General features: G+C 30.8%; 1 protein-coding gene across 8 annotated transcripts in view; it reads right to left on the bottom strand.

The window, feature by feature from the left end:
• Positions 1 to 10044: 10044 nt before the first annotated feature.
• The window catches only part of LOC127734586 (uncharacterized), a 77557-nt gene continuing 68457 nt past the window's right edge, over positions 10045 to 19144 (bottom strand). For all 8 annotated transcript variants that reach the window (XR_007997665.1, XR_007997666.1, XM_052244540.1 and 5 more), the window contains 2 exons: positions 17338 to 17496; positions 10045 to 16286 (listed from right to left, as the gene is read on the bottom strand). Coding sequence is in view for 6 of the 8 variants with exons in the window: in XM_052244540.1 (XP_052100500.1) it covers positions 16240 to 16286; positions 17338 to 17496 (206 nt within the window). In the remaining 2 variants the exon portion in view is untranslated. The remainder of the gene's footprint in view (positions 16287 to 17337; positions 17497 to 19144) is intronic.

Consider the following 19144-nt stretch of genomic DNA (forward strand, 5'->3'; position numbering starts at 1 on the left):
ATTACTGTAGATATAATATTTAAGAAATTGATAGGTTTTCGATAAAATTGTCAAAACCTAATAACAGGCTGAAACAAATATATAATTTAATGCTTTCTTCCGTTTAAAGTTTTTTTAATTGACTACATTTTGGGTACACATGGACGAAAATTTAGTTGAAGGTGACAAAGAAGTGCGCTGCATAATAGTCTTATTGATAAGTATTTAATCAATTATGTTGTGAAATTTGATGAAATTCTGTGCACCTTTTTACTTTGAGCACCGTTGCTGCGTGTTCATGTCATTACTGTCTGAAATCTACCTAGAAGAAAATCGGTTAATGTAAGCAAACGTTGACTTTATCAAAAGATACGATACTTTGAGTATGTTTTCAATGAATGCAAATATCCTTTGTTTCGTACATTATAATATTGTTTCGTACATTATAATATTGTTTCGTACATTATAATGTTGTTTCGTACATTATAATATTGTTTCGTACATTATAATGTTGTTTCGTACATTATAATATTGTTTCGTACATTATAATATTGTTTCGTACATTATAATATTGTTTCGTACATTATAATATTGTTTCGGTTATGTGTTAGTACTTTGTAGTACCAATATTGTAGAGTTAAGTACATTTTGAACTTATTTTTGGCTTTGTAAGCTTTTCCCTTCACTTTCTGGTATTCCACTGAAAAGGAAAAAAATGGGTGGTTGGATACTAGTAAAACTACTTTAAAGCCTTGAAAGGCTTCTTGGGTTTATTACTTACATAAATGAGAAGGTATGATAAGACCACTTTTTGGGCTTCTTGAACTCAAAAATCAAAATGTATTATAAATCAACCAATATATATCCTTCCGATTTTCATACGAGATAAGTTTGTCAGACATCAGTATTCATTTTCTCATATATTAATATAAGGACTTCAAATTTTTACATTTAGTGCAAAACCGCACACTGTTAACATAGCGTAACTTTGATTTCTTGTCGTTAATATTAAGATATGAGCAATAGGTTTACCCCAAAAGACGTTTTGCTGCAAAATGTATTTTACAAAGCTGTAAATGTGTATAAAATATCAATTTGGGTAAAGCATTTGCTCATATAAATTTTTACCAAAACCTATCCGTAAATGACCATTATAGAGAAAATGCGTAAATTTCGACATGATTATGACGTCATAGTATCGTCACAAGTGGCCTTTCTAAGACTTAAGAGTCTAGATTTTATTAACCTTTTCATTTGTCAATAAAATTAACATTATTTTGAAAGGCTTGAATAAGTTTAATATTTTTGCCATTTCAGGTTTAAAATAATGTCACTTACCTGAATGATACATCCTCCTTTGTTGCATTCTTTTAATTTGTGTAAATAAGAGGTAGAAAATACCAAACTACCGATTAGAAATTTAAAATCCAAATGAAAGATGACAAAACACGAACATACTAGCCAGATTATACACGCATATCAGGCACCTAGAAAAATAGTACTTTGCGCTACTATCAATATCGAGAGTTCTAAAGGCAGGCATACATTGATTTGATTCGAGTACCACAGACGAGACTTTACTTATTAGAACGGAACTATGAGGCATCAAATTAAATTTGATATCGTGTAATTGCCTACTACCACGGAGTCGATGTCAGTGCTGGTATCACTAACCATATGAACGGTGCTTTTGTACTGGCATTACAGAAAATGTTTGATTTTTTTTTTGTAATTCTAAGATAATCACTCGTAGCTAGTTTGTTAACCTCATTTTTGTTTTTTTCCGATTTTTTTTTTTTATTCGAGCTCTACTGATGAGTCTTATGTAAACAAAAAACGCGTCTTGCAAACCGGAATTTAAGCCATGCATCTTTGATGAAATTTTAAAGAACCAATGACGAAAAATACAATTTCAAAAAGAAGTATAATCCATTAAATTGAAATGTGAATCTTATATTTTTTTATTACTTACACTCATGCAGTCGTAGCATGTCTGGTGGACTAAGATTCCCAAACCTATTGCCATGACATTAAATTACTTTGAAATTGATAGTTGAAATATGTTTTAACTGACAAAAAAGAAACTCTCGGTTTTTCCTAAGGTTATTTCCCGAATTCACAGGTATTCATTTTCTGGCTTTGGTATCATCTTGTAAGTTTTGATAATTTGTTTGATATCTTTTTTTTTTTTTTTATTTATTAAAATATACCAAATTATCTTTTGCTTAGAATATAAGACGTGAATAAGGATGATGAATAAAATAATAATCATCTTCACTGTTGCCGGTGTGATATCTGCCCACAGCACCTATCGAAACAGGATACCAAACGGTCACTCCGTACCCAACTCATGTGGAACATCTCAATATTGGAATCCAGTAGGACATCTCAATCCATTTCACCACACAAACTTGAAAAATATCTTTGGTAACGTAAGTACAATGTATCATTTAAAATACTTCATGAAAGTTGTCTTGATATATCAAAACACGGAGTGTACGTGTTTGATTCAAGTCACACTAAACTAATGTTGGGGCCTTTTATAGCCGACTATACGGCATGGGTTTTTCTCATTGTTGAAGGCCGTATGGTTGCCTATAATAGCTTACATCCACTTCTTTTGAACTTTGGTGGATAGTTGTCTCATTGGCAATCATACCACATCTCCTTATTTTTATTTTTTTTGAATCTCTAAGTACTAAAAAATTGTAAGCTTACTATTATCAATTATAAAAGTGATCACAATCCACAACTAAACAATCAAAATATACATCTTGCAAATTTTCATTCGATAAAAAGTCAATAACAATTATAATAGAACCAAAAACAATTCACTTGGTGACAAAAGTCCAACGATCATGTTTTTCATAAGAAAAACTAAATAAGTAACTGTTCATCCGTCCAATTTGTATCATTATTTTCGTATCATTTTGGTTAGTTTAAACCTACCAGAAATGAATCGTCGTTCTTTTGTAAAGCAGGATCAAATTTTCACATTCACTTGTAACTTATTGTTGTGTTTTGTGTAATGTTGTTTGTCTGTTGGTCTTTTAACCAAGGCGTTGTCAGTTTATTTTCTACTTATGAGTTTGAATGTCCCTTTGTATCTTTCGCCTCTTTTATAATCCAGTGACCTAATCTGACTACCGGTAACTTGATTGTTTGCCTATTTTGATACAATACAATATTTTATTCTCAAAAAACCAATAAAACCAAAGATACAGAGAATGACATGCAAAAACAATATACAAATGATACATAGTTTGGTAGAAGTGAGTTAACATTGGCGTAGTATGAGATACAATATGAAAAAAAACATTGTGATGTGGTCTAGCTAAAAGGACCGATTTTCTCGTTTATTATTTTAATCAAGAGAGAATTGTTTCTGTGTTAAAAAGTTTCTCGTGTTGTAATACATTTGAGTGACATGACAAATATGGTTTAAATACAATTTCCTTTTTGTGTTTCAATGCTGGACATTCTAAAATATCATTGAATTCCTCTACCAACTCTGATATGTCACAAAAAGTGCAATTTCTCTCTGATCTTTCTACATTTGTCCACCGACACCTCTCGGTTGGTGAATTGAATAACCTGTGCCATAAAAGCTTGAACCCGATGATATAAAGTTTCATAAATTAGGTGTCCGTCGAATATGATACGATACTTGAAAGCGTTTGCCAAGGGATTTTATTAAATAGATCGTCATGATACTGCATCAACTAAATGGATTATAATTATTATACTTCCGTTAAATCCTTGTGTCTTATTTTATTCAGATACCTATCAACACGTTCACTAACATTTGGAAACTTTGGAAACACAGCTTTCTTTGCTTATATTTTCCGTCAGATTTTGAATATGTACCAACATTGTTTTCTTGTGCTTTGCCCAAGATCGTATTTTCCTGCATTGGACACAACTTAATGTATACAATGTATATCAGGGTACAGTGTGAGAAGTCATGATTCTTATGTCAGATTGTCAGTAAATTAAAAAAACTGCGTATAATAATACAGACGGTTTTATATTATAGCAAAAGGAGCGGAAATGTTTTCAAAACTGAAACGTTTTCAATATTTGGTTGAGCAGTTAAATGTAGTATTTCATGCAAAATGTTCTTCAATTTTTGAAATATTAAAGTTACATTTGTATTTTGTCGTAGGGATTTAGAGCGAATGGATATGTATGGAATCAAGCGTTTTGTAAAATGGATTCGGATAAGGATGGAAAATCAAATGGTGAGGAGCTCGGGGATCCGAATTGTACTTGGCAACCTGGGGCAACACCAGACGGCAATGCCATTGGTCATCCAGGTACTTTTTCTTTTTCGTTTTTGTACATTTGTTTACAAATACATATATACAGCTGGCTGAATGAAATAGCTCGGCTAGACATGGCGAATGCAACAGAAATGTTGAACATGGCAAATGCAACAGAAATGCTGAACATTGAATCAGTAAATTAAAATCATACTAAATAGTTTTGTTATACACATATGCACTTTAACGGTACTACAGTCTGTCGATACCTTTATTTTGGCATTGCACAAGGTCATGCTTTTCTCTGACTGTTAATGACGTCTTTACACTAAATCTAGTGGATGTTGGATGTGTACTGATTGATATTTTAGTCTTAGATACATGATTGTTTTCATTAATTGTTATTGGCTTTGAACTAGCTGTCAGTAACTGCGAGTACTCTCAGATCTGTACATCGTGTTCTTTTTGTTGTTAGGGATGAGGGATGGATAAATACCCTGCAACGTCCGGTCTGTATGTATGATGTTTCTCTTCTTTGTGTCGATCTGATGAGTCAAGCCTTTTTCAACTGATTTTTATAGTTTGTTCTTATGTTGTGCTGTTACACCACTGTCCCAGGTTAGGGGAAGGGTTGAGCGCTCACAAACATGTTTCACCCCGCCACATTCTTTATGTGCCTGTCCCAAGTCAGGAGCCTGTATTTAAGTGGTTGTCGTTGATTCATGTCTGTCATATTTGTTTTTCGTTAATTGTTATAAATTAGGCCGTTAGTTTTCTCAATTGAATTGTTTCATAATTTTCATGTCGGGGCCTTTTATAGCCGACTATACGTTATGGGTTTTTCTCACTGTTGAAGGCCGTATGGTTGCCTATAATTGCTTACATCTACTTTATTTGAACTTTGGTGGATCGTTGTCTTATTGGCAACCATGATACCTGATCTCCTTATTTTAAATGGCGAGTGCAATAGAAACGCTGAAAATGGCGAATACAATAGATATTGGCTTGATATCCTTCATTTTGAAGCTCTACGTAATTTTTGTTAACCTGTTTGCTTGGCTATTGTCTTAAAATAGGCAATTAAGGAAGCTGCCATTGTTATTACTTAAATAAAAAAGCTCAAATATATTGTAATCTAACAGACATATGTCTCTGTTCATTAGGAATAATTTATTTAGAAATTCAAAAAACTTTTTTTATTCGAGATAAAAAAAAAGTATAACAAAAATACCGAACCCAAGACAAATTCCAAAAGGGGAAGTCCATAAAAACTGACATCAAAAGTTATCAATCAACGGAACGAATGAAAAACAACTGTCATATTCCTGACTTCCGTACAGGCATTTTACGAAAAAAATGGTGAGTTTAACCCGGTTTTATAGCTAGCTGAACAACCCTCGTGTATAACAGTGGTTTATAGTTCCGTTATATTGACAAAATTGGGTGAGCAACCCAAACAGACATAATAGGTAAATGTGACAATAATTGGGATCCAGCAGCCAAAATTGTGTAAACATACATCACAACTGACTAAAAATTTCAAACAAACATACAAACAAATCTAGCAAAGACGCCAATAAAAACGATGTTGTTGTTGATAGTAAATTTAAAAAAACGCCAACAAAAAAGTTTTGTAGTTGATAGTATATTGACAAAGACGCCGATAAAAAGGGATTTAGAGGGGAAAAGATTGACCTTTATACCTAGATTAAACTAGATCTCTTGTAAAAACTACTGATAAACGTATTTTGCTTATCAATTAGTTTATGCTTACGAAGAAATAAAAAAAATATGTAAATATAACCTCTTAGGCAACAGTTGTTGACCGAATCTCATAACACAGACATTGAAAGAGTTTCATTATTTTAAAATTTCGTTAGGTGCGATTAGTATATATATAAGGAATGTTGTTCAATGTACATCATATCATTTGTCACTAATACTGTTGATAGTCTATAGTTTTAAGTATTCATTCAATAACTAATATAGACATGTTATTATACTCCCAAATGGGTAGCCTGAATGGGACTCATTAAAGCAACTCTCTGGCCTGTTGCAAGGCAATATTTTTGTCATCATTAAACATACCCTCAGTTTCCAGTGGCAATCCAAATTTATCGCGTTTTATCCCGGTCGACCTACCTTTCTGAACCTACCTATTAATGGTTGATCATCGTCGAGAATATGCCTGAAATAATTGATATAGGACATACAGGAAGAAAAAAATCAATCAATCAATCACAGAGAACATTTGTATGTACTAAATTTGATGCATGGCACATATTTGTTGTAAATTTTGCAGCTATGATTAATTGATGAATTTCATTTGTTTCATGACTTAAGTCACTGCTGACAAAATTGTTTTGTTTATTCCTCTCTTATGCAAAACAAAATAAAATAATACCAATAGCTACTTGCCACAATGATTTAACATTTAATCTGAAGTATATTGTATGTGGATACATCTGCAAAGTAAATACTTTATTCATCACATATGTTTGTTTGTATTTTTGCAATAGGTATTTGTGAACCTGTAGGAGATGCCAGATGTGCGTGGCAAAAGTTTGCATGTAACTGTTTGGAACATTGTAGTGGAGTAGACGGTTATCCATAAGCTGGATATTAAAGAGTTAATAAAAACATAACATATGGAGTTTTATGATGAAAGGACAATTATTGTTACATAACATAAGTAGAATTTAAAAAAATCGTTTGACTTATCTAAATATAAAAAATGAACAAATCTATTTTACTGATTATAAGCTATTCAGATCCACAAAAAGTGCCATTATGGTAAACGAAAACAAATATAATGTAACAGGACTCGCCAAACAGAACAACAGACCACACCAACATCCAACAACAAATACACAACAACTAACATCACAGTGCAAATGACCACACCAATATCCAACAACAAATACACAACAACGAACATCGCAGTACAACAGAACACACCAACATCCAACAACAAATACACAACAACGAACATCACATGAGTGTATACTTCTATGAGGACTACAATTCATAAGGGTGGTATTAATTTATTTTTTCTTGTTTTGTTTTGTCATGATCATTGTTCGTCTATTCTTTGTAATTTCCTTTGAATCTACCGTATCTTTACTTAAATATAAATAAGAAGATGTGGTATGAGTGCCAATGAGACAACTCTCCATCCAAGTCACAATTTTTAAAAAGTTAACAATTATAGGCCAAAGTAAAGCCTTCAACATTATAAATCCTGGATAGAAAAAAAGGAATTACATTTTAACAAATTATATATGTTGAAAAAAGGATTGGATACAGAAAGATGGGTAGCAATGACAATCACAACTCAAAGAACTACCATGCAAAAAAAACGATAAAAGATTTTGTTCCTGTTACGTTGAAACGACAAAACACGTTGTTAAAAAAATAATTGATGATTAATCTTGTGTAATGTTCTATAAAATAAATTTGTATTCAAGATTCTCTTCCGCTATTTAGGTATTCAAACTGCATTCTAAATGCTAAATTGGAATATGATTTTTTTAATAAAAACCTATCCATATATATACTAAATGACTTTTTCAAATCTATATAAAAAAACCAGAAAATGAGCATTTTCAAACATATTTAAAATGAGAAAAACAAACACAAAACAATATAGCATTAAACCTGTTTAGAGCGAAACCTGCATGGAGCAGAAAATGTGTGCGAGCAAAATGTATCCCGTGTCAACTTAGCAACTAAATGACCCAACAAAAGTTTGATTCAAGATGAGTTTGGATTGTATAGGTGTACTTGCAATACGGAGACTATAATATAATGGATATATTAAAGCTGCGTACGTACTAGTTACATCTAATAAAAAAACAAATTAAATGATTATATGAATATGTGCCCTCACGTGGAAACTGCGGTGCAAAGAAGAAGAGAACCTGTTTAGATCATCCAACTGTTACTCTCAATGAATATACAATATATGTTCACTAGGATAAAATTACTTGATAGTACGATTTGCATTTTGTTTTAAACAAGCGGGCATTTTTTAGCGGTGGACCTGCACAATCAACTTAACAATACACATAAACTGTTCATATAAGTTTCTATTTAACCTAACGTGAGATTTTTACGGTACACATCTCAAATAAATAGACTGATCCAAGGTACATTTTTTGTATTCATATTTCCCTAAGTGCTTCACCCCATTTCCTAACTTAACATTTACCAAATTCACATCGGCTTTTGCCACTAGGCAGTACGAGGGATGTCTCATTGAAGCAAATGGGGTGATGATGATGGATGGCTGCTTAACGTCCAGTGGCAAATTAATATGCATATTCAGGACGAGAACATGTTAATATAAATATGAATATTTACCCTGCTTCGTACTAGATCGACACGCTGAGTCGGATTTGTAACGTACTAGTTCACAAAGTAACAGTCCACAGGAAGACATGTCACCTTAACCCGGACACATCATTTTGACTCCGAACCGACCAGTCTTTTTTCTTACTCCTTAATGTCGCGTGCTTAGCGGAGAAGCAACAAATACAAATTTTAAAGTCTTTGGTTTGACCCAGCCAGGGTTCGAACCCACGACCTCCCGCACTCGAAGCCAACACGCTACCACGAGACCACCGAGGTGGTATGAAGTAAATGTGATTACATGGAATGATTTTCCTTCTCTTGATGATGATATATCAAACCAGGATTCGTATTGCCTTTAGCTTTTGTTTCAAGTATTCTCTGTTATGCTTCTTTCATGGTAATACAAGGGGTTTGATATATTTTTTAAATTATATTGTTGGTGTAATGTGATCTGAGATTGTATTGTTTATCTTCCTAATATTGGTTTCGTATAACTGCATGACCTGTAGTCTACATAATTAATATTAGTAGATCATAATAATATTCAAATAGAAACACCTATTTATTTTATTTTTATTGCTCTATTCGTTTCTGGCCCGTATATAATTCGTTACTTTTGAGACCGTATTGTTGTATAACTTAGTCACGAATAAATTGTTTCAGATAGTACATTTTACTATCTGATCTTATTGTAAATATCGTGAGTGTTCGGAAATAATTAAATCCATCATAGTTTGATGATAATTTTCTATAAACCTTAACATAACACTGTTTAAAACTTTCAAGTTTTTGGCTTATGATTAGGTGGTGACCTTTTTTTAAAGTAAAAATGTGTATTATCGCAATTTTTTTGGATACATCTAGCAATTGTGAAATATGTTCATGTTGCTTATTGTATATTTCAATATACAATGTACATGTAACTAAAAGAATTATTGTCTTGTGGGGCTTCTATCAAATCCCATCTTCTTCAATTAAATTTCAGGACTTTTTCATTATATATGCATCCCACTTTCGACACATGACCAATTTTAATTTGATTCTCCAATATAAAACGTGTACGCAAATTTGATATGAATAAAAGGCAATGTTGGGTATAATCAATGCGAAATGTCAGCAAGAATGTAGTCAACAGACAGTCTTCAAGAATAAACAGGTGTCTACACAATTTGGTTAGCTCTGAATCATATTTCAAAATTGGCAAGCTCTGAAGCATCTTTTAGTGTCAAAAACAAAAGTTCAAGATCAGGATCGGAACTATCAAAGATCTGCCAAAAGCCCATTGATGCCAAAGACTCCAAATAACAAAATAATAGATATGATATATTATATGTATATACTATAGACAACCTCTGACGAGGAATATGACGTTGTATATGCATACCTGCATGATTTTGTTTGTTATAAGTTGAGATTTTGTAAAAAGGCTTCAAAAAACAATTTTCATAGAAGCTTTTAAGAATTGGTTTATTTTGGTAAATAAAAGTACATTCAAATGTATCAATAAAAAAATGAGAAATTCACAAATTAAATAACAACAAAAACTTATAAAGATAATAAAACTGATTTTTAAAAAGGCCATTTTACCAGTGAACGGAAAAAATTTCAGCAACAGAAGAAAAATGCTAATATATATTACTATTCTGTGTACAGAAACTCGACAATTAGTAAGGTGCCCAGTGTTAGAAAAGGCCTCAAGTTAACGAGTTTAAGTTAACGAAATAACACACGGCTAAATGATTTTGCAAATCATAGGAAAATCATTATATCTTACAATCATGATTGTCGTCATAACTTGTCGTGGTCACGATTTTCTAAATTTCGTGTTTTACAGGGTACCCCCAGATACTATATTGTACGAGGAATCTTGAACATTTTTGCATTGATCCAACACGGATTATCTCGTGTCGTTAATCATTTTGTTACTTAAACTATCAAAAGACGGGCAAAAACAAAATTTTTGTAGGGCAACTTAAAAATGTTGATATCTAAAAACATCTCTAGAGTTCATTTGAATCGAATCTTTAAAATTTCAAATTTTGAAGTTGAAATGGGCCAAGGTCACTGTTATTTAACAGCTGAAGGAAAATGGTAAATGTTCACCCCATACGTACAAACGTCAATCTCGAATCATATTTGGCATCTTAAATATCAAATTAGTTCTAAATATAGAAACAATAGTAATAATCCTTTAATTAATTGAAATTATTTCACTCTTAACGCATATAAGTAGGGGTGGCAAGCTGTCTAAATGTGACTCTGCGTTTTCCCTGAAATTTTAGCTTTGACCTTTGACCTAAATTTAAGAAAAGACCGGACCACTGTAGATAACAACGACATCAATATTTCGATGCAGCTTGTTCTCCTCTTTCCAATGATATAAAATACAACCGTATGTATTCAGTTAACCTAAAACTTTCGAATTCGTTGACTGGGCACACTACTAAATTATATCCATTAGTTTTTGAATAAAGTAATACAATTTACTTCAGGTCATAAACATACCTTACAATTTTTAGATTACCATTAAAAATACCACATCCATTTAAAATGGCTAAAGATAATCTAGTCTAAACATACTTTATTTGGTAAATTTAATCAAAATGGATAAGGCACAAAAAAAACCCAAAAAATGCAGACTACAATATAAAAATATATATACATGTATAACAATATGAGCATGCATGTATACGGAAGCCCATTTAGGACCTCCAAAAATATATATTTGAATTCGATATCACGAATTAAAATTGTTTTCATGAATTGTAGAATTCGTTATCACAGTTTAAATTCGTGATAACGGATTAAAAACGTGATAACGAATTGTATATTTCGTAATCAAGGATTAAATTCTATCTCACGAATGCGTAAAATTTGTTATCACAGGCTTTTTGGTGATTCACGATTACTGATTAAATTCTTTATCACAGATTTTTGTAATTCGTGATAACGGTTTAAAATCGTTATAACAAATTGTATAATTCGTAATAACGAATTAAATTCGTGATAACTATTTCTGCGAATTCGTGATAACGAATTTAATCCGTTATCACGAATAACATAAAAATTGTGATAACTATTTCTACAAATTCATGATAACGAATTCAATCCGTTATAACGATTTATACAATTCGTTATCACGATACATAGAATTCGCTATTACGATTTTTAACCCGTTATCACGAATTACAAAAAAATGTGATAACGAATTAAATTCGTAATTATGAATTACAAAAACTGTTATAACTAATTCCGCAAATTCGTTATCGCGAATTTAATCTGTTATAACGAATTATTCAATTCGTGATAACGATTTGAATTCGTGATTTCGAATTCAAATATATATTTTTGGGAAGTCCTAAATGGGCGTCCGTATTACATGTAAGTACAATTCATTGGATATGATACAAACTATAAATAAGAAAAAAGGAAAGAAAAAAAGATTGACTATTTTGAGCTGAAGACGTAGGTTTTGATTATAATGACGACTATAACGAATAACAATAACACTTTATGGAGGCGAATCGAGATCTGTTTGACATTTATATTATAAACAAATATTCAAGAAGAAAACTACGTCATTTAATGGCAGTGATGGTTCTTCTTAATTTAAATCTTGCCGGTTAAAAACACACAAATTCAGATCTTAGAATTGAAACCTTGAGCATTTATTAAATAAAATGGGTGTATAAAGTCAGAGAAAAGATACCGTTTTTAAACATAAACAAAATCCAAAAATTAACAATATTTTTACACCGGAAAATTACATGGTTATAAGGAAACAAGATACCGGATTTTTTATTACCAAAATAAAACGGACATTATCAGGAAACTTTTCTAACAATAGATAAAATCTAATAAGCATGTTTATATAGGTATTTTGAGAATAAGTTGGTACATACGTTTTGAAACTAAAATGCAGTTAACAATAGTAAAAAGTGAAAAGTCAATAATTCTGTAAAGTTTTATTTTAATGTCCATGCTCAATCTGTTTGAGTGAGATGACCGATGGGGGCTGTCGGAGACCAATTGGCGGCAAAAATTCTAAAAACTGACTAGTTCTTTCAAAAAGTCTATATAAATGTAAACATAATGTAAACCTTCTATGACAAGTAAAGACGCAAAAAGGTATACCTATCCGTTGACATAGGATTATTTTCTTATTAGTCTGGAAATAATGTATGATTAAAAGCTACATGTTTTGAAAGTTTACAATAAATCCAAATCTAAACCTGTAAACATATTCCTTATTTCTACTTCCTAAGTATTAACAAAATTTGGAAAAGCTGTTCATTCAAAAATCTCCTTGGCTTTAATTCAAGTATAATCCCAAATTACAAATTCTGGTATTTTCAGACCATTATAAAATATATGTGGGTCATTATCAAAAAAACATGCAAATTTCGATGAAGTAATATTTGGAAAAACGATGTCATTGTTTAAAACATTTAAATGTGTCCCTCTATTCTATAGTATGGTAGCAACTATTTTCAGAAATATGCAATGGGAAAAATGAAGGGTTCCTTCAATTTTAACAATTTTAGGTCATCCTTTGATAGAATCGTGTCAATGGTGTTACCAATTTAAAACATGCATTTAGGTACTAAATATTATTGTTAAACATCAAACAACTGTTCCAATTTGTTGTTAAGGTTTAAATTACTACTTATTGACATTATTCCTCTAGCTATACATTCTTTTTTAAACATAAATTTCAGAATACATTGTCGTAAAAAAGTTGGCTGTTCTAATTGTGGCTGTTGTAAATACTAAAAAATACACTTAAATTGAATATATGTATAATGTATAAGATGAAATGATAAGAATATGCTTAATCCTTCGTATACAACCTAAAAACGCTTTCATTTATGAATAAAAATTAAAAAGTATCGCATTTTTATATAGTTACACCACGGACTCTTCAGTAACTCCAATGACACAAAAGTATCACCATTGACAACACATTTCAAATTTTACTTTTATTAAATACTGAACACAAAACAGAGAACACTGAGCAAAAGAAAAAGAGGAAAAATAATTCTTAGGCTTAAAAATCTCAAATTATATAACATAATATCAATAACTAAAAATGTCAGTAGTGTTACTAAATAGTGTCATTGGTGTTACCAGCATACACCAGTTTTTGAAAACTTTGTATATGTAATACATGATATTGTTAAAACATTGTTAAATAAGTATTGTTTGTTATAAATAATATGATGTTTCGCTTGTTAAACATGAAAGAAACACCAAAAAATGCTGATTGTCATAATATATTCAGTGGTGTTACTAAGCTGGTCAATGGTGTTATTTTATTAAAATGGTCTCACCATTGACAGTAACACCATTGATTTTCAGGTGTATTTTAAGGTTTAGTTACAAAATAAGGGCTCCATTCCCCTATTTTATATGGTGTTCCTGGTGCATGTTTCTACAATCAATATATTTCATAATTCAAAGTTCAGGAATTTAAAAAAAAAAAAGATTTTTATAAGGGTACACCATGGACACTATTTTCAATTACGATATAGCTTGTACTTACTTTTAATATTTTTTTACTAAATTTTCAACATAAATGTTTGTTTTCTTTTGCATAACATGCTTACAGGTAACATTGCTAAGGAAGAAACTATTGTAAATGCTGAAATATTGAGAAAGATAACTCTTACCCTACCAATTTGTCTTTTGGTTACACCATTGACTTAAAAAATGAGACTTTTCCTTTTGGTTAAATTTTTTATTATAAAACCAACATACACCTTCCAAATCATTAAAAAAATGTTTGTATGTATCAAATGCAATAAAAAGTGATAATTTCTAATAACAAATGATATGAATAATAGCCCTATTTCAGGTCTGAAATAACAGTTGATTCTGGCTATATCAAAGGGTTTGAGAAAAAATTAAGAATGTTTTTATAACATTTCATACTGTAAACTGTGTAAAGTGTATCACAAAACATTCATATCTTTCATATGCAATAGTTATTTTGATACATTTTGATATAGTTTCATGTCTTTTGACTTGAAAAGACCAAATAACATAGTTTTGCATGTTTTTTTGATAATGACCCATATATATATATATAATGATATATTGAATATACACTGTCAAAAAATTAATAATAATATTCTGATCTAATTTTTTTTTCCAATTCTATTGCAGAAATGTTTACAAGCTATTTATTTGCACCTGTCCTAAGTCAGGAACCTGATGTTCAGTGGTTGTCGTTTGTCGATGTGGTTCATAAGTGTTTCTCGTTTCTCGTTTTTTTATATAGATTAGACCGTTGGTTTTCCTGTTTGAATGGTTTTACACTAGTCATTTTTGGGGCCCTTTATAGCTTACTGTTCGGTGTGAGCCAAGGCTCCATGTTGAAGGCCGTACTTTGACCTATAATGGTTAACTTTTACAAATTGTGACTTGGATGGAGAGTTGTCTCATTGGCACTCATACCACATCTTTTTATATCTATATAGGAAATTTAGATGTAAAACGACAGAAGCACTATTTTAAATGTTCACAAAAGCACACAAACTAATTACATGAACCATTCTCGAGATACTAAAATAGTTGATGACCTATGTCATTGATATGGAAATAACCTTGTCATTACGAAATAGGAGACATATGGCTGATTGATTGATTGATTGATTGATTGATTGATTGATTGATTGATTGATACAAGGTTAGAAATAGAAGGAAAATCAAATATGATTGTAAATACTCCAAATAAATAAAATCTGTAAAGGTTTTTCACCCATCATCTCCTTTTATTCATTTTTGAATAGTTTTTTTTTTCTTATTTCAAGGATAAATTTGAACATGACTTCAGGAGACTACTCATTTCTTATTTTTAGAACTTTTTTGTGACATGTTGAATCTATAAAAAAAAGACTGTCATTTGAACATTCAGAGCATGAACTACAGAAAGTCTGAAATGGTTCTTGTTCTTCTTTTAACCTGAAATGGTCAGGATTTTTCATATTTTTTGTGAGCTTTTAGGACTTGACCAAAACCTCATGTCCTATAAACCAATGAAATTAATTTTACTACTGTAGATTTAAGGACTTCGTCTGACGTAAAATTTGCTCTGATAAGGAATATCGTTCGTTTTTATGGTTTTATGATTCAGTTTGTTAGTCAAATAAATAAAAGATAAGTAATAAAATGCGTTCATCTTGAAAAAAATACATTCTAAAAAATGAATACATAAAAATTATGCCTAACATATATCATACCCATTAAATTTTGATCTTATCTCTTCCAGTTAAAAGTCAATGATGTATAAACAACATCACGTATGCCCTTAGTGTGCGTTTAACGTTTTAAAAAAAGATGAGCAAACCCAATCTTTATAAAGCAGTAACAAAGTAAAAAGACGAATATGTTGATTTTCTTACTCTTTTATGTAGTTCTATTGCATATGCAAAATCAGTAAAATTCCAGTCAAAAATAAGGTACTGAAAATTCATAGCTATTCTACATAATGTAGTGATTTACACACACAATTTTTTAATATAAAGTTGTTGCACATGTATGTCACAAAATAGACATCGTCATGTCTTTAAGGTTTAACTTGAAAACTTTGTGGTCTTCTTACAAACTGGTCATGACGACGAAATAAGTCGATGTTACGTTTCTGTTATACCATTATTTGTTCATGTACAGCTAAATCATCATTATGTGGATCTTGATAAAGAAAATGAAAACAATATGATTTATTGCTCACATTTTGATCAAATCTGAGAGGACAGATTATTTTGTATTTTTACAAATTCAAAACTCAGATTCCAACTTTCTCGAAAAATACAAATTTTACTTTCATGCTTTTGAATTATAAAACTGCCTCATATCTTTTTGCATCTTTGACTTTCAAACTATTTTTTTTTATAACACCTATATAGATCAATCCAGAAAATGGATCAAACTATAGAATCTGGTTCATAAGTTAAATGACAAGCGACTCATTTCACAGAAATTCTTACGAGAAAAACATACATGCAAGTCATGAACATTTCAGTATAGCTAACAATCAGTTTCAGTCGTATGATATTTTGTGAAAAAAGCCCCTGGTTGTACGATAAACATTGGAAAACAATCCTGTGCACAAGTAAAGAACAATTATTTTAGGTCAAAATATTCAACTGTCATTTTGACTTTTATCAGTTGTTGTTTGGTTTATTTTATTCTTTGGAAGTTGTGTTGCACCTTTCAGATTTGGAGGTTTAACCATTGATTGGCTAATTCGTCATTTTCCCTAAAAAGCACTATCCAACATTATTTTGTTTCATCATTGGATAACCAATATAATAGGGAAATATTTTATGTTTGATTTACCATTTGCCTTTAGACATGAAATAGGTATGTGTCCTTTGTTGACACCCGTAAGGTGACATATAAATAATCACTCTCGCGGTTTGGTTCTTTGGTTGATAGTTCTATCATTTGCACTCACCACATCTCCCTATTCTTTTGACACACTTTAGTGTACATTATAATCATCTATTATATCAAAATGGCATTTTAATTTCATGTAACAACATATTAGGGAATGTCATTAAATTATTCTATACTAACTACCCATCATGGTAAAATGTGCGAAAGCGTCTTAGTTTGGACATCAAGAATCGGTAAAGGCACTATAAATGTTAAAGTTAAATTCGTTTTATTGGTTTTCGTTTTCAATTAATTCTTCAATTAAATCTCAGTAAAATGCAATGACTAAGAAAATGCCAATTACCTTCTATCTTGCTCAACATTCTTCTTTGGTCCACCTGACGTTTTCTTCTACAGATCTTCACGAACACTAGCAATGTCAAGAAGCCCAAAACGGTCCCAATTGCTATGATACCAGCAATCATTGTAACCTTTGATGGTCTATTACTTTCAGCAGACTGGTCTGGAAATGAAATTGAATCAAATTGTCGTAAATTGTTGCATTTCTATTGTTATAGAAAAGACTGTAAACATAATGATGTTTTTTTTTATTATTTTTTGTCCATTGTATAATCAAAGACACATTTTTATCATCCTTATTATTTAATTATAAAAAAAACGTTATAATAAATAACTGAAAACTTTGCATCATGTTTGCTAAGTTTGCCGTTTGACTGTTGCATTACTATCTCGACCATTTTCTAAATTTAAAAACATAAAATGTAAAATACATGTATTTAGACCAAATCAAGGGTCCGTGTAACACTTATCAATTCAAAATTTTAAAAAGTTTTCAAATTTTAGATTTTTGGAATGTTAATCAAAGTTTTAGAATATCAAAATTCCAAATTTTTTAAATATTTTAATTTTTAAAATTTTCACCAAATAATTAAAATTTTTAAACTCTAAATATCGTTTTTAAATTTGATAGTTAGATATTTGATCAAACTTTAAAAGTACTAAACTTAACGTGCAGTTTTGATTATTTCGTTTTTTGGAAGTTTGAATTTTTAAATTTTTGATTAAGATATCAAAAATAGATAACGGGCGAAAACAGGGGTACCTGTAAAGTGCGAAACGGAATAAAAGCGGAACAAAACAAAACAAAACGAAATGAACAGTTACTGTTATACAAAAGTTAATGTGTCAAATAAAAACAGAGGCAGACAGTTGTAAGCAGTGAAAAATTGGAAAAGAAAAAAAATATTTCTCAAAAGCGGAGAATTCATTTTAAAACAAGAAACACGGCTCTGATTATGATCATTCTTAGTTAGGAATAAAAAGCACGAAATATATCAAATCATTTTTAATTGCAAAATAAATAATCTAAAGAAGAAGTCTTTTTTTTTTAAAACAAATTGGACATCAATTGCGATAACAGTATCCTGAAATTTATAAGGTTTTGCATCTATTGAAAAAAAAAATATTTAAACCTATTTAAACCGACATCAAACAAGTTGATTTACTTTTTAAAAAAATCTCTAATATAAACTTAGCGTTTCAGATGAATAATTCAGAACCATTTGGTTTCCCCAGCGCCCATCATTTAGGAGTAACAGTGAAAATTGACCAAATCGCAGTAGGCCAAATAGTATGGTAGGGTTAATTGTGTTCATATTTTCTGCTGTACTTTAGGCAATAAAATGGCTCAAAACACGTGTATTTCCTCAAATTTTATTTAATTTTTTTTGTTTTGCTTTACAACTTCTTAACATCTGCAATCATGTAGGTAGATGAAATCATTGAATATACATTTTGACCGATCATCTCAGTTAAAATTTATCAACTATTTCGGTTGTTATAAATTGTTGGCCTTCAAATATTCGGCTTTTGAACGTTCCCGATGAAGGTAGATCCAGAAAAGCGCTTCGGACGCATGCAATTTTTAACGTTTTGTTTTCATTTTTTATCGATTGCATGACGATCATATGTTGCTTTTTATCATTGATTTCAGTTCAAAGTATTGATACAGTAGGAATACTGAATTTATGGTGTCGCAATTAACGTTGTAATTTTCAGCGTGTAATGCGGGTAGCAGTGTAAAAAAGATATCAACCTCCCACATTCGAGGCTAGTGCAACGTTCATTGCGACACCATGAATTCAGTATTC

The sequence above is a fragment of the Mytilus californianus genome, unplaced genomic scaffold (assembly GCF_021869535.1).
Source record: "Mytilus californianus isolate M0D057914Y unplaced genomic scaffold, xbMytCali1.0.p SCAF_3, whole genome shotgun sequence".
NCBI classification, from domain to species: Eukaryota; Metazoa; Mollusca; class Bivalvia; order Mytilida; family Mytilidae; genus Mytilus; species Mytilus californianus.